General features: G+C 37.3%; 2 protein-coding genes across 8 annotated transcripts in view; one reads left to right on the forward strand and one right to left on the reverse strand.

The window, feature by feature from the left end:
- The window catches only part of PIGN (phosphatidylinositol glycan anchor biosynthesis class N), a 108671-nt gene extending 107920 nt beyond the window's left edge, over positions 1-751 (reverse strand). Inside the window, 1 exon segment of the mRNA XM_036823699.1 lies at positions 602-751. The gene's annotated coding sequence lies outside the window, so the exon portion shown is untranslated.
- Positions 752-992: 241 nt separating this feature from the next.
- Positions 993-13819, forward strand: part of RELCH (RAB11 binding and LisH domain, coiled-coil and HEAT repeat containing) — a 123203-nt gene continuing 110376 nt past the window's right edge. For all 7 annotated transcript variants that reach the window (XR_005022619.1, XM_036874862.1, XM_036874863.1 and 4 more), the window contains exon 1: positions 993-1740. Coding sequence is in view for 6 of the 7 variants with exons in the window: in XM_036874862.1 (XP_036730757.1) it covers positions 1221-1740 (520 nt within the window). In the remaining variant the exon portion in view is untranslated. The remainder of the gene's footprint in view (positions 1741-13819) is intronic.

Genomic DNA, 13819 nt, shown 5'->3' on the forward strand with positions numbered 1-13819 from the left:
CTTGACTCCAGCCTAAATGTACAAGTCAGAAATGTTGCAAGGCATAGCGGAGAAAGAATGGCTTTGGACATGAGAACTGATTTTAGTTCCTTTGAATACTTATTGATGGAGTTGACTTGACCGGGTCATTGAACGTCTCTAGAATTAAGTTTACTTTTCCCTCCACTGAGGGACTGCATTTGATATTCTGAGGCATCCCTGTGTATTAAATCCTGAGATCCTAACAGTTTGCTATTGAAGTCGAGGCTATCAGGGTATTCTCTGATCCACGCAAATCCAAACCTCTGAGTTCCATTTTCCATTTACTCTCTCCATCTCCCACACCCCACCCTATGGCATCCTGCCCTATCACTACTAACTCGGTGGCGAGAAGGCGCTCTCCTAGGCCTCCAGGGCAAACGGGCACACGGCTGGGAAGGCAAGGAAGAGAAAGGAAGCCACATTCTGACTACAGCCCCTGCCCTGGGCACTTGCTACACGTGCGGAGAAAATGTCATCAACTGGCGGCACACAGCAGAAAAAGTGAAACGTGCTAAGTAAAAGTGAAGCAGCTCGGCGGCGGGCGTGACCGCACCTCTCCCCCACTAGTCCCGGACTTTACCTGGGCTTATACAGGTCAGGCCTGATCTCAGGAATGAGGCCTCCTCACCGCGAAGGCGGGACCCAGCTCGAGGTCAGAGTTACCCTCTGTTCCCGAAAGGACATCCAAGAGACCATCAAAACCGCTCCTCAACCACTGAACGCCCCTGACACTTACCTGGCCAGAAGCTGCTCTCGCGATAATTCTTGGGTCAGCCCTCCGTAACTCCAGTCCCCGCCCCCTATCTCATTCGGCCAATCAAAAAGGAGTGGGGCGGGATTTTTGTCTTGGAGCGGGGAGCGGGGCCCTCTATCTTTGCTCACTAGTGGGGAGAATGGGCGGGGCGGGGGCGGGGCTGGGGCGGGGAGAGGGGGCACGGCACGCGCCATTTCTCGCGAGACTGGGGACCAGGAAGACGCCTGCAGAGCCGGGCTGCTGCTGCAGCTGTGGCTGAGGCAGCGGGTGGTGCTGCTTCCACACCGTTTGCCTCCGAGCCTGGGCCTGGTCTCCAAGTGAGGAGGCGGGACGTGGCCAATCCGGGGCCCTGGAGGTGCCCAGTGCCCGCTGAGGCTTAGTGGGGATTCAGGCTGCGGCCTGTCAGAGCCAGACAGGGAGGCGCCCACGCTCCTGACAGTATAAGATGGCGGCGATGGCGCCTGGAGGTGGTGGCGGCGGCGTGAATCCATTCCTCAGTGATTCGGACGAGGACGACGACGAGGTTTCAGCGACCGACGAGCGGCGGGCAGGACTTCGGCTGAGTTCCGGGGTCGGCCTAGATCCTGGCTCTGCGGACTCGCTATCGCCCCAGAATCCCGTGGCCTTAGGGAGCAGTGCACGGCCAGGGCTCCCTGGGGAGGCGTCGGCGGCTGCGGTGGCACTGGGGGTCACCGGGGAGACCCCGGCCCGATTGTCAGTTGATGCGATCGCGGCTCAGTTGTTGCGCGATCAATACTTGCTGACCGCCCTGGAGCTGCACACCGAGCTGTTAGAGAGCGGCCGCGAGCTCCCTCGGCTGCGCGACTACTTCTCCAATCCCGGCAACTTCGAGAGGCAGAGCGGGACCCCGCCGGGGTTAGGGGCGCCGGGGATCCCTGGAGCAGCAGGCGTTGGAGGCGCAGGAGGTCGGGAGCCGAGTACTACGTCGGGTGGGGGACAGCTCAGTAAGTGAACAACAGCCCTGTCACTCCGGCTGGACTGTTGGGATTGCAAGGGGTAGTTGTGGGGAGGGGGTACTTCCGGGCGGGTACTGAGTATGAGGAACATTTTAGTTAGAGAGTTGGGGCGGGGGGTGATGTTTTGCGGCGGAAGCAAAAGGATCTGGCAGTTACTGTTCTCTGCCTGCCTGCCTCCAGCTCTTGGCTGGACTTGCACCTGCTCCTGGCTCCACTCTTGGTGTCGGGATCTACTAAATAGCCAGCGTTCACTGGCTAGTTCACTGGCTATTACGTGACTCCAGAAGACTCCCTTGCAACCTTGGTTTATCGCTTTAATCCTTTTTCCGTTTTCTCCAATCCCCTGAATCACCACTACCTGGAAACAGTGTTCCTTAAATTGTTCGCAGTAATTATTTGACTCAAAGTCAAGAGAGAAAAGAATAGGAAATTTCTCTCCACGAAGTCAGATCCACTTGAAGACCCTTTGTCTTTGGGGTGACTTGCTCACTCAAAAATTAGGTTTTCTGTTGCATAAAATTTGTTCTGTTTAAACTCAATTTAATTGCATTTCTGTTCCTTAATTTCAGTAGGTTTCCAAAATTACAGGAAGTCTAAGGAGCTGGCTAGGCAAGTTCTACCTGCAGTGTATCTGCTGGTCTCACCACCTCACAGGCTTTTTTCTCTGCCTAAGTTAGGAATTAACTTTTTTTTTTTTTTTATGGCTGTGTTGGGTCTTTGTTTCTGTGCGAGGGCTTTCTCTAGTTGCGGCAAGTGGGGGCCACTTTTCATCACGGTGCGCGGGCCTCTCACTATCGCGGCCTCTCTTGTTGCGGAGGACAGGCTCCAGACGCGCAGGCTCAGTAATTGTGGCTCACGGGCTTAGCCGCTCCGCGGCATGTGGGATCTTCCCAGACCAGGGCTCGAACCCGTGTCCCCTGCATTGGCAGGCAGATTCTCAACCGCTGCGCCACCAGGGAAGCCGCATAGTATCTATCCAGGGAAGCCCAGGAATTAATTTTTTTACCTTGTTATAATCATTGTTAGCAGTATAGAGTAGTCGTTTACTTCATTCATCATATATTTATAAGCATTTCTTATGGCTTTAAAACGTGCTGTCAAGGATGTATACTGTATTCCTAGGACCCACCCCTTTTGAGAGGCATCTTAGATTTTTTCCCTTATTAATGGTATGAGGTGTTTTTGTGTGTTATGTGAGGCCAACTGGAATTTACTAACAAATGTTAAATATACAATTTTAAAATTGTAACCCAATTGATTATTTTTTGTCTATACTTTTAAATGGTGCCAGAGACTTAAAATTCCTAACTTAGATGTAGTGAAAGTGCAAAGAGTGCACTTTCCATCAGGGTAAATACTGAGCATATTTCTCTCTTGAATATGGAATTTTCTCAGCAGGTGTAACTTCCTTGCTCAATATTATAGGATAATATTCCATTTCTGGAAACGATTTGCTCATTGCTGACCTTTAAGACCATAAAATGTAACAAAGAGCAGTGTAACAAAATTGTTAGGTAGTTGGCTTTCTTTGTTTGGTTTCAGATTTTTGAACTATCTAATAATGATTTTCACCGGATAAGCTCTTACTACTTCCTCAAGACCCAGCTCAAATGTCATCTTTGTAAATGTTTCCCACACTCTCCAGGCTTGGTTGTTTGGTTCTTTCATTGTACTATTTTCAAACCTCAACCGTTGCTTTTAACTTTTTGTATTTGATTTGTTAACAGTATCATTTTTCTCCATTAGATAGTCACTTCTTGAGGGTCATCTTTATATTCCTCACAGTTTGTACAGTTCCTGGCCTGTTGTTGAACATAATTAAATTGCATCTGCTGTGTTTTTCTACTATATAAATATAATGAAATGGGTTATTCCTTACTTCATAACTTTATTTAATTTAAAAGAATTTATTATCCTGTTCACCCTACCTTATTATGGCATGATATCACTGTTTATAGTGAAAATGTCTCTTAAAAACCTTTTGTATACAAATATATTTATAATTTAGACTAAATATTAGAGAGGTGTTTTAGAGTAAAAATTGACTTCTGAATGCCTTTGCATTATACATTTTTATAGTTTCTTGAAATAACTTAAGTCCTGTGATCAAAAATCAAAATTTAACTACTATCAAATATTCATCTGCAGTTGTGCTTTTCTATTATCCTCATTTAATTGGACCTGTTTTGGGTATAACTCAAAAATATATAATTAGATAATATATTTTAGATAATGTATTTTCAAGTTAATACAAAACAAATGAGCAACAGGGAAAAAAAAATCAAAATTATCCATAATCCAACCAGTGGTACTTGCCTTTTCTGTCTTTTCTATCCATATAATTTAAAAAGCAAAAATTGTTTTAAACTGTTTTATATAGCTTTATATTAGTTGACAGACACTGTAATTTTTACCATCAACTTTGAGGTAAAATTGCATACAATAAAATGTGCCCATTTCAAGTGTACAGTGTGATGAGTTTTGGGAAACAAATTACTACTACAAATAAAATATAAAACATTTTTATTGTCCCCAGAACTCTTTCATTTTCTTTTGCATTCAATATCCCAAGACCATCACTGACCACTGTAGAACACAATTTTCCAGTCTTGGCCTAGGCACTATCGAAACTTTGGGCCTGATAATTCTTTGTTGTGTTAGTGTCCTCTGCATTCTAGAATGTTTAACAGCATCGCTGGCCTCTCTATCTGCTAGATACCAGTAGCAACCACCCCGACCTCATTCCCTAAATTGTGACAATCAAAAAATGTCACCAGCACTGTCCAAGAAGGGGAGGGCAAAATTTCCCCCATTGAGAACCACTTCCTTAGTTAAGTTTTGTCTATTTTAAAATTTCATATAAATGCAGTTCCGGAGCATATAGTCTTTTCTGTCTGGCTTCCTTTGCTCAGTAAAATGTTTTTGAAATTTATCCAAATAATGTTTTTATGTGTATTAATAGTTCATTCCTTTTTTGGTTTATGCATTCATCTGTTAGCCATTTGTGTTTTTTCCATCTTTGGCCTATATGAATAAAGCTGCCATGAACATTCTTGTATAAGTTTTGCATGGACATATGTTTTCATTTCTTTTGGGTAATACCTAGGAATAGAATTGCTGGGTCATATACTTAGTATATATTTAAATTTGTAAGAAACGGTCAAACTGTTTTTACAAAGTGGTTGTATCATTTAAAATTTCCATCACCAGTGTATGAGAGTTTCAATTTCTATACATCCCCCAAACACTTGGTATTTTCAGGCTTTTTATTTAACTCATTCTAGTGAGAGTGCTCTGGTATTTCATTGTGGTTTTAATTTTCACTTCTTGAGGGCTAGTGATGCTGAGCTATTTCTTCTGAGCTTTTTGCCATTGGGTGTGTGTGTGTGTCTCTGTGTGTGTGTGTGTGTGTTGCCATTAATGTATCTTTTGTGAAATGTCTGTTCCCAGCTTGTTATTGAGTTATAGTTCTTTATATATTCTGGACCCAAGTCCTTTATCAAGTATGTGTTTTGCAAATTTTTTCTCCCAGTATGGTTTGCCTTTTCATTTTTTAATAATGGGTCTTATGAACAAAGGTTTTTAATTTTATCAAGTCCAGTTAATCGGGTTTTTTCCTTAATGATTCGTGCTCTTTGTGTCCTAAATAAGAAATATTTGCCTATCCTAAGGTTGCAACAATTTTCTTGTGTATTTTCTTCTAGAAGTTTTATAGTTTTAGCTTTTAAATTTAGGCCTATGATGGCATCATAAAAAGAAGAAATATTTCTTAAATATTCCTCCTATAAATGTGCAGATATTTATAGCACAAACTTTAGTATAGCTTAAATGCAAGTGCATTGTGTATGTCAAAATATCAGTGCACTTAAATGTCTTAATACAGTCAGAAAATAGATAAATGCTAAAATAAGTCTTTAAAACTGTGGTTAGTACCATGTTTTGAAGATTTTGACTAAGCTCCTAATAACACAAATTCTGTTTTAGAGAGTCTAAGGATGAATCCTTCTTTAGGACCAGACTACTGTCTGTTTTAAGGTCCTCTGTGTTCAGTTCTAGCATGTCAGCTGTTGCCAGTTGGATTATGACTTTATAATACTCAATAAGTACTTTTTGGTTAATTATAAACAGTATAAAGATTGATAGTATGGATTATCTAAAACATTAAATTATTTTTATTTGTTTTTATGTATTTTTTGATTGATGTGTGTCTGATCTGAAAATTCATAATACTTCAGAATAATAGATGTGTAGTCAAAAGTAGTTTTCTTTAAGGATGTCTAAAAGCAATTTAATTTTGTAAGATTTACTAATTCGTTTACCCAAAAGTCTGTTGACCTCGGTTAATACTAGTATAGTGGTGGTTTTAAAATACTGTAAGAAGCCTTCATACTATATTTAATCTTTTTTTCTTGATTAGAGGAGTAGTCTATATTTATAAAACATTCAAAAATTAAAAGAATTATAGCTTTATAAGTTTGATGTTTTCAGTAGAAGAATTTAAAATGAGCTCTAATGAAGTCTCAGTGTTTGATAAATTGTTGCAGCATCATTTTGATGTTCCTACTAGATCCATTTGTTAAACTAATTAGATCTTTTGTATTTCGTTTTACTTGCTTGAATATATACACACATTAATTATATATTTTCCCCTGTATTTTTGCCAGTTGAGCCAATTTGGTAATTGTTTTGCTTTCCAATTAGACTGCAAGATAAAAGTTGTGCCAATGCCATTGATTAGCACTGAACAGATTGTAGTATCTTATCCTGAGGAATGCTGGTTCCACTCTTAAGCCTTAGAGTTCTAATCAAAATTGGTCTGTAATTGCTTAGGATGAGCCAGTTCTTTGTAGAGACAGTAGGTGGTCACATAACTTATGCCTTTCAATGATGGATTTCTTTTATTCTGTATTTATCATGCTTTCAAATTTTTGTAAGGCTGCTTATCAGGAGGCATTTATGATTGAATTTAATAATTTAACTTGTGAGCCTACAGACTTCTTGAGTCACCTTTCTCCTTTTTTAAATTTTCTGTTTCATTACCTTGCCTATCTTTTCTCAAAACTCTGAAAGAGTACGTATCTCACTGTGCTCTGTTCCTTTCTTAGTATCACCTGTGCTATATGATTACCATCTTCCAGAGTTCCCATCTCTTCTGCTTTACAAAGTACGGTAGTTCCTCCCTGTTAGGTTGGAATTGGGTTTAGTGCTTCCTCTGGCTTCTAACAAGAGAGTATCAACAGAATATTTCTAAAATTTATTAGGTTCACTGCTTTTAGCTGAATGAGACTTCCTACTATTGTCTGGACCATATAGATTCCTAAATTTATCTCTTACGTGACTGTCATTTTTTTGCCTATGCCTTTCAGGAGCTTCAAACTTATTAATTCTTGTGGAAATTTCGTCAGATATTTTCATTGCCTAGAACAGTGACGAGTATAGTTGGTATTCAATATTTTACATTGATCAATACATTTATTAAACTGTGATCAGCTAAGGGTTGTAGGAATCCAAAAGAAGTTTAGTGTATGTCCTTGAGTTTATGTTCTTGATGGAGAGGCAAGAAAATGAGGGTAAAGAGAAGATAATGTTTATTTTATGTTTTGCCTTGTTTAAAACGTCATCTGGGAACGTGCTTACTATTATCTGGCTCACCAATTAATAATAAAGAGATTTTAAAATGCAGTATGATGTTTCAAGCCATTGTGGTACATAGTTTAAAAGGAAGCAAGATAGGGGCATTAATCAAGGGAAACAGGCCTTATTTCTGTCAAAAATTAAACTTACACTTTCTACTTTAGGGGTGATCTTCAGAATGTATGCTTATCTGTTTCTTTGCTTGTTTTTTTAAAAACATTTGTTGGAAAAAACCTTCCAGGATTAGTGTAATTTTCATTTTGTTTAGTATATTTAGGTCAGAAACTAAATTCGGTTGATTTGTTTTTATATGATGGCTTTTAATTGTGCCCACCCCCTTAACTCCCATGGTTTTAGGATGATTAACTGAAAAAGAACACTTACCTTGATCTAAAAATACAGTCTACTTATATCTAAATTACAAATATGGATTGAGAAGTATCTTAAATATTAATAGTCTATTTTTTTTCTTTCAGGTAGTTGTTTTTATTGGCTTCTACCTATAAGTACTGTAAGAGTTGATGATAAAGTGTGGTTTCTAAATTATTTATACTAAAAACATACTTGTTAATGCTTAAGTGAATTATGTTTTGCTGTTTGGCCATATTTTGAACACAGCTCCTCTTGGGTTGATTTTCGGGGGTTTTGCGTTAGTTTAGGATTGATCTACTTCAACTCCCTTATCATATGAGTGTTTGTTTCAATATTACAATTAACTTTTTTTTGAGATCTAATTGTCATGTGACATGTTATTAGTTTCAGGTGTCCAACATAATGATTTGATAATATGTCTATATTGTGAGATGATCACCACAGGAAGTTTAGTTAGCATCCATCACCACACAAAGTTACAATTCTTTTTCCTGTATGAGAACTTCTAAGATCTACTCTCTGAGCAACTTTCAAATACACAAAACAGTCTTGTTAACTATGGTCACCATGCTGTACATTCCATCCCCAAGACTTATTTATCTTACAATTGGAAATTTGTACCTGCAATTAATTTTTTTTAACATCTTTATTGGAGTATAATTGCTTTACAATGTTGTGTTAGTTTCTGCTGTATAACAAAGTGAATCAGCTATATGTATACATATATCCCCGTATCCCCTCCCTCTTGTGTCTCCCTTCCACCCTCCCTATCCCACCCCTCTAGGTGGTCACAAAGCACCGAGCTAATCTCCCTGTGCTATGCGGCTGCTTCCCACTAGCTATCTATTTTACATTTGGTAGTGTATATATGTCAATGCTACTCTTTCACTTCATCACAGCTTACCCTTCCCCCTCCCTGTGTCCTCAAGTCCATTCTCTATGTCTGCGTCTTTATTCCTGTCCTGCCCCTAGGTTCATTAGAACCAATTTTTTTTTTTTTTTAGATTCCATATCTGTGTGTTAGCATAGGGTATTTGTTTTTCTCTTTCTGACTTAACTTCACTCTGTATGACAGACTCTAGGTCTATCCACCTCACTACAAATAACTCAATTTCATTTCTTTTTATGGCCGAGTAATATTCCATTGTATATATGTGCCACATCTTCTTTATCCATTCATCTGTTGATGGACACTTAGGTTGCTTCCATGTCCTGGCTATTATAAATAGTGCTGCAGTGAACATTGTGTGTACCTGCAATTAAATTTTTTTTAACATCTTTATTGGAGTATAATTGCTTTACAATGGTGTGTTAGTTTCTGCTTTATGACAAAGTGAATCAGTTATACATATCCATATATCCCCATATCTCTTCCCTCTTGCGTCTCCCTCCCTCCAATTAATTTTTAAAGTGGTTGCTGGCCCCCATTTCGCTGGAGCACGATAACTCTCTAATTCCGCATATGCATATAGTTTCTACAAACTAAGGACATCTGCCCAGGAAATCTGAACAAGTTGAATGTAAATTGTCTAATTCACTTTAAAAATAGATTCTTCAGATTTCTGAGAAATGAATACCTGATATAATTGAATACAGCAATGGTATTTACTAAGATTCAGCAAAAGATAACACTTAACTATAATAGGATCAAGAAGACTGTCCTAGAGCTGATATATTTGGATTATAGCAAGCTACATGACAGATCTCTCACACTGGTATGAATAAAATAGAGAAATATGGGCTTGGTAAAAGAGTAGCTGTGGAAAGATGCGTAACTGATAAAACAGCAGTAGGTCTGTGCCAGTCTATACCATCTATACTTTTGAACTTGGCCTATTTTTTGAAGACCACTCAACTTGTAGTACTGATATCTGATCCTCAGTTCTGCTCTGCCACTTACAGCTCTGTTACCTTGGGTAAATTACTTAGCCTTTTAGAGCCTTCTTATTCTGTGTAAAGCATAGTAATCATTTCTGTCCACTGCTAGTTATAGGGTTTTAATGAAGTTTACATGAGAGTATATATGTGAGAGGACTTCAAAAACTCATTTTATAGTTCTTTCTTTTATAAGAAAAAATATATGAAGCGATGAGGGAAAACTAGATCAGATTTGCTGATGATAAAAGACTGAGAAAGATAGGTGATGTCTGCTAGTACTAATTTATAGGATTAAATGGGACTAATGGGTATATGGCATCCTAATTAAAATGATCGTTTAAAAAACATACTGGGAACATTTGTACTTGAAATTCACAGGAAAATTTGATAGCATTTCTATTTGAGTAGCCACCATAAATTAGATCAAAGAAGTCTGCTCATTTTAAGGGAAAAAGCTGTATAGCATAGTGAGTTAAGAGCACAGTTTGGAGTCAGACTACCTGGCTTGGATCCTGTTTCTGCTACTTTTTTTATCCTTGTGACTTTGAGTAAGTAACTTAATCTCTCAATGCCTCAGTCTCTTCATCTAAAAATGAGGATAACGGTACCTACCTCATAGAGCTGTTGTGAGAGTCAGCTGAATTAATATTTATTATCATTTGCAGTAAGTCTGTATAAGTGTAAAATAAATTATGAAAAGGCAAACATTGGATTTAGGATTTTTGTAATGGTTCATTAAAATCTACTACCATACAGTTAATGCATTGTATTTTATGTCTGTAAAGGCATTGTACCTACATTTTTACAGATGTGTTTAATCACATTCATGTAAGTTATTTTTAAATATAATTTCTTTTTGTGTTCTTCTTAGACAATGGTTACTTACTCAATGTTATAACTAACGGATGGCCAGAAAAGGGGTTTTTTCCCTTTACTTATTTATTTTTTTGGAACTTAATAATAGTTTTAAAAAATCAATATATGTTGCCATCTACAGAACAAATACTTTAAAAGCAAAGAAGAGCAGAAGTAGACGGAGTGAAGTAAGAAAGAGATAACAGACCAGAAACAAGCTCCAGGAGTCTTTTGTATAGGAAAAAGAGTCAAATCAGTGCGGGAAGGGTAGGCTATTCAATAAATTTTTCTCCTTCTAGAGGGAAATTATTTATTTACCTCTTACCATATACATACACACACACCAAAACAAAGTCTCCAAATGAATTAAAATACTAAATGTGGGAAATGGAACTTGAAAACTTTTGGAAGAAAATATTAAAACATTTATGACCTTGAGGTAAGGATTTCTTAGACATAAAAATTGTACACTTTAAAGTAAGAGATTGATATATTTGTATCAAAATTAAAATTCCTGTATGTAAAAAGCTAACATAAAGTAAAAGACAAGCCACAGACTAGGAGTACATATTTGCCATATACATATAACAGTCAACAAGTATTTCAAATTTAGAATCTGTATAGAATGCCTATAAATTAAGAGAAGGAAAAATAACCTAATGAAAAATAGGCAAAGGATAAAAATAGGTAATTCAAAAAGAAGCAAACCAATGAAAAGTTGCTCAAATTCACTAGTAATCAGGGAAATGCATTTCGCAATACCCAGCCTTTTGGCAAAAATGAAGATGTCTGACAGCACTTAGTATTCCTGATATGGAGGAAGCAGGCACTCTTGTGCTCCCAGTAGAAGTGTCGATACAACTACTTTGAAGAATATTTTGATAAGATCTAGAAAAGTTGAAGATGTGCACACCCTTCAACCCAGCTTTTCCACGTGTAAGTATTTATCTGGAACTTATGAGGGTGCGTAACGAGGTGTGTACAAGGTTGGAAACAGTCCTCTTGGCCATACATAATGGAAACATTAGTTATGGTATATTCATAAAATGGAAATCTTAGCAGCCTTTAATCAGATCTCAGGTCTGTTGTGGAGCATTACACACAGTTCTATACCATTATGTAAATTTTCAAACACATAAAACAATACTGTATATTATTTGTGGGTACTTGTATATGTATTATAGATATAAAAGCATCAACTAGAGTCACACTAAATCCATTATTGTGATTGCCCTTGAGGAGGGAAACATTAGGGACATGAACTTTAAGGTATTATTTCTTCTTAAGTTGCAAACTGTTAGCAGTTGTTCATATCAGGTGGTGGTTATATGGTGTTGTACTTTGTACTTTTCTTTAAAGCAATTTAAAGTAAAGCATTTTAAAGTATTTTTGTCAAAATTTGCATGTAGTAAATTATGGTAAAACAAGAAAAATTTGTAATGGGAGTTATAACTCCACTATTCCACCATTAATTGGCACCTAATCCTATAACTGTGCAGTGTAAATTGTTTGGTGTTTTTAGTGACATGAAATACCATCTTCTTTCTGGTATATGAACACAGAGAATGAATTTTGCATAGTAAGTTATTTCTGCATATGTGTTTGGTATATGTCTACCTTTTTTGTTACCTTATATTGAATATCTGTCTTGTATTATCTATTAATTAAATTTGCACAAAATAACAGCAAGAAAATGTCATTCTTTGCTCACAAACTATTGGTACATATGTACCAGTTTCTCTATTCTCAGTCTCCTGTTGCCATTTGTAACCTTGAGGATCAGTTTTATCTGGAAGGGAAATCTTCAGAATCAGTTAATAATTCTTAGTATAATGTTGACATAAATCTCTTTTAAGATACATTTGACATGTTTCAAGTGAACAAAACTGTACCAATAGCTTTTTATTGCATCATATGGGGAGTCTTGTAACTATTCTGTTGATGTATATCTGTACGGAAATAGAATTACTGTTAGAAAAGTACCTAGCAACAGCCTTAAAGTTTCTAATTTTTCTAGGCAAGAGTAGCTCCTGATTATAGGCATTCTTTACAATCATGGTAAGCTTGTTTTTTGAAGCTTTTTTTTTTTTCTTCAGGGATGGATATGTGAGTAAGGAGAGTTGACCAAAGAATATAAGGTGGAATGATGACAGTTATGAATGTATCACCAAAATCTCTAGTCACATTTTATTATTGTTCTTAATGTTTAATATTTGCATTTTGTACCCTTTAATAAGTTACAGTAGTAAGAATTTGTGTCTCCTAAACCTTCTAATAAGATGTCCATATCAAATAGGTAGCCTGTATTGATAGGTGATTTTTGAATCTACAGTCTCACTGAACTCTTCCTGACAGATTTTTTTTCTATAAACAGTATTGTCCTCTGAATGTAGTTTTGATCAAATATGTGTGACACAAAGGTCGGAAAGTAAAAGGTATACTTATGTACTGTTGGTAGGATACTCTTTTTGAGAATAATTTGGTGATATCAATCATATTTTTAAAATACATATTCCTTAATATCCAATTCCATTTCTATAATTTATTATAGACAAGATTGTTTGCATTACTACTGAACCTAGATTTTTTTTTCATATATTCTACAAGTAAAGGTATCAAAGATTGAAAGCAACCTGACTGTCCAACAGTAGGGGGTTGGCTGATTAAAAAAAACGATCTATATGTGCTGATGTGGAGTGATCACCAAGATATATGATAAATTGAATAAATTAGGATGCAGGCTAATTTATTCAAGTATTTGTGTTTTCCATTTACATACGAAAAGGGAGAAATTGGCCTATGCCTAGCATATTTCTAAAAGGATATATACAGAAGAGTCTAAACAACGATTGTCGTCACAGAGGGTGATTGGTGGTTGGGAGATGGGCTTACCTTTTCTTTGTATGCCCTTTTATATTTTACCACATATCATGTCTTAAGTGGCAAGGCTGGGATTCCAAACCAGATCGCTAACTTCCAAGTCTGCATTCTTTCCATTACACCACAACTACTGTTTTGTCAATTTTAAAGCACAGTCAAGCAAATATTCTTAAATCATTTTAGTGTATGGTCAGGCAAAGTATCTTAATAACTCATTCAGAGTATATCTTATTAACTCAGAATAGCCAGTCATTTTAATGCAGAAGGCAAGTCAGGTAGTATAATGTTGATCATTTAAAAAATAAAGTGATAAACTATAGCACCACATCAAGACAGAGGTGAATAATCTGCTGAATGAAATTCTAAGGAAATCCGCCAAGGTTGGATTAGCATGTACTCTCTTTTTCAGTCTTGAAGCTTTGCTGCATGGTTACATCTAAGTTTCTGG

This window comes from Balaenoptera musculus, chromosome 14 (genome assembly GCF_009873245.2).
Source record: "Balaenoptera musculus isolate JJ_BM4_2016_0621 chromosome 14, mBalMus1.pri.v3, whole genome shotgun sequence".
NCBI classification, from domain to species: Eukaryota; Metazoa; Chordata; class Mammalia; order Artiodactyla; family Balaenopteridae; genus Balaenoptera; species Balaenoptera musculus.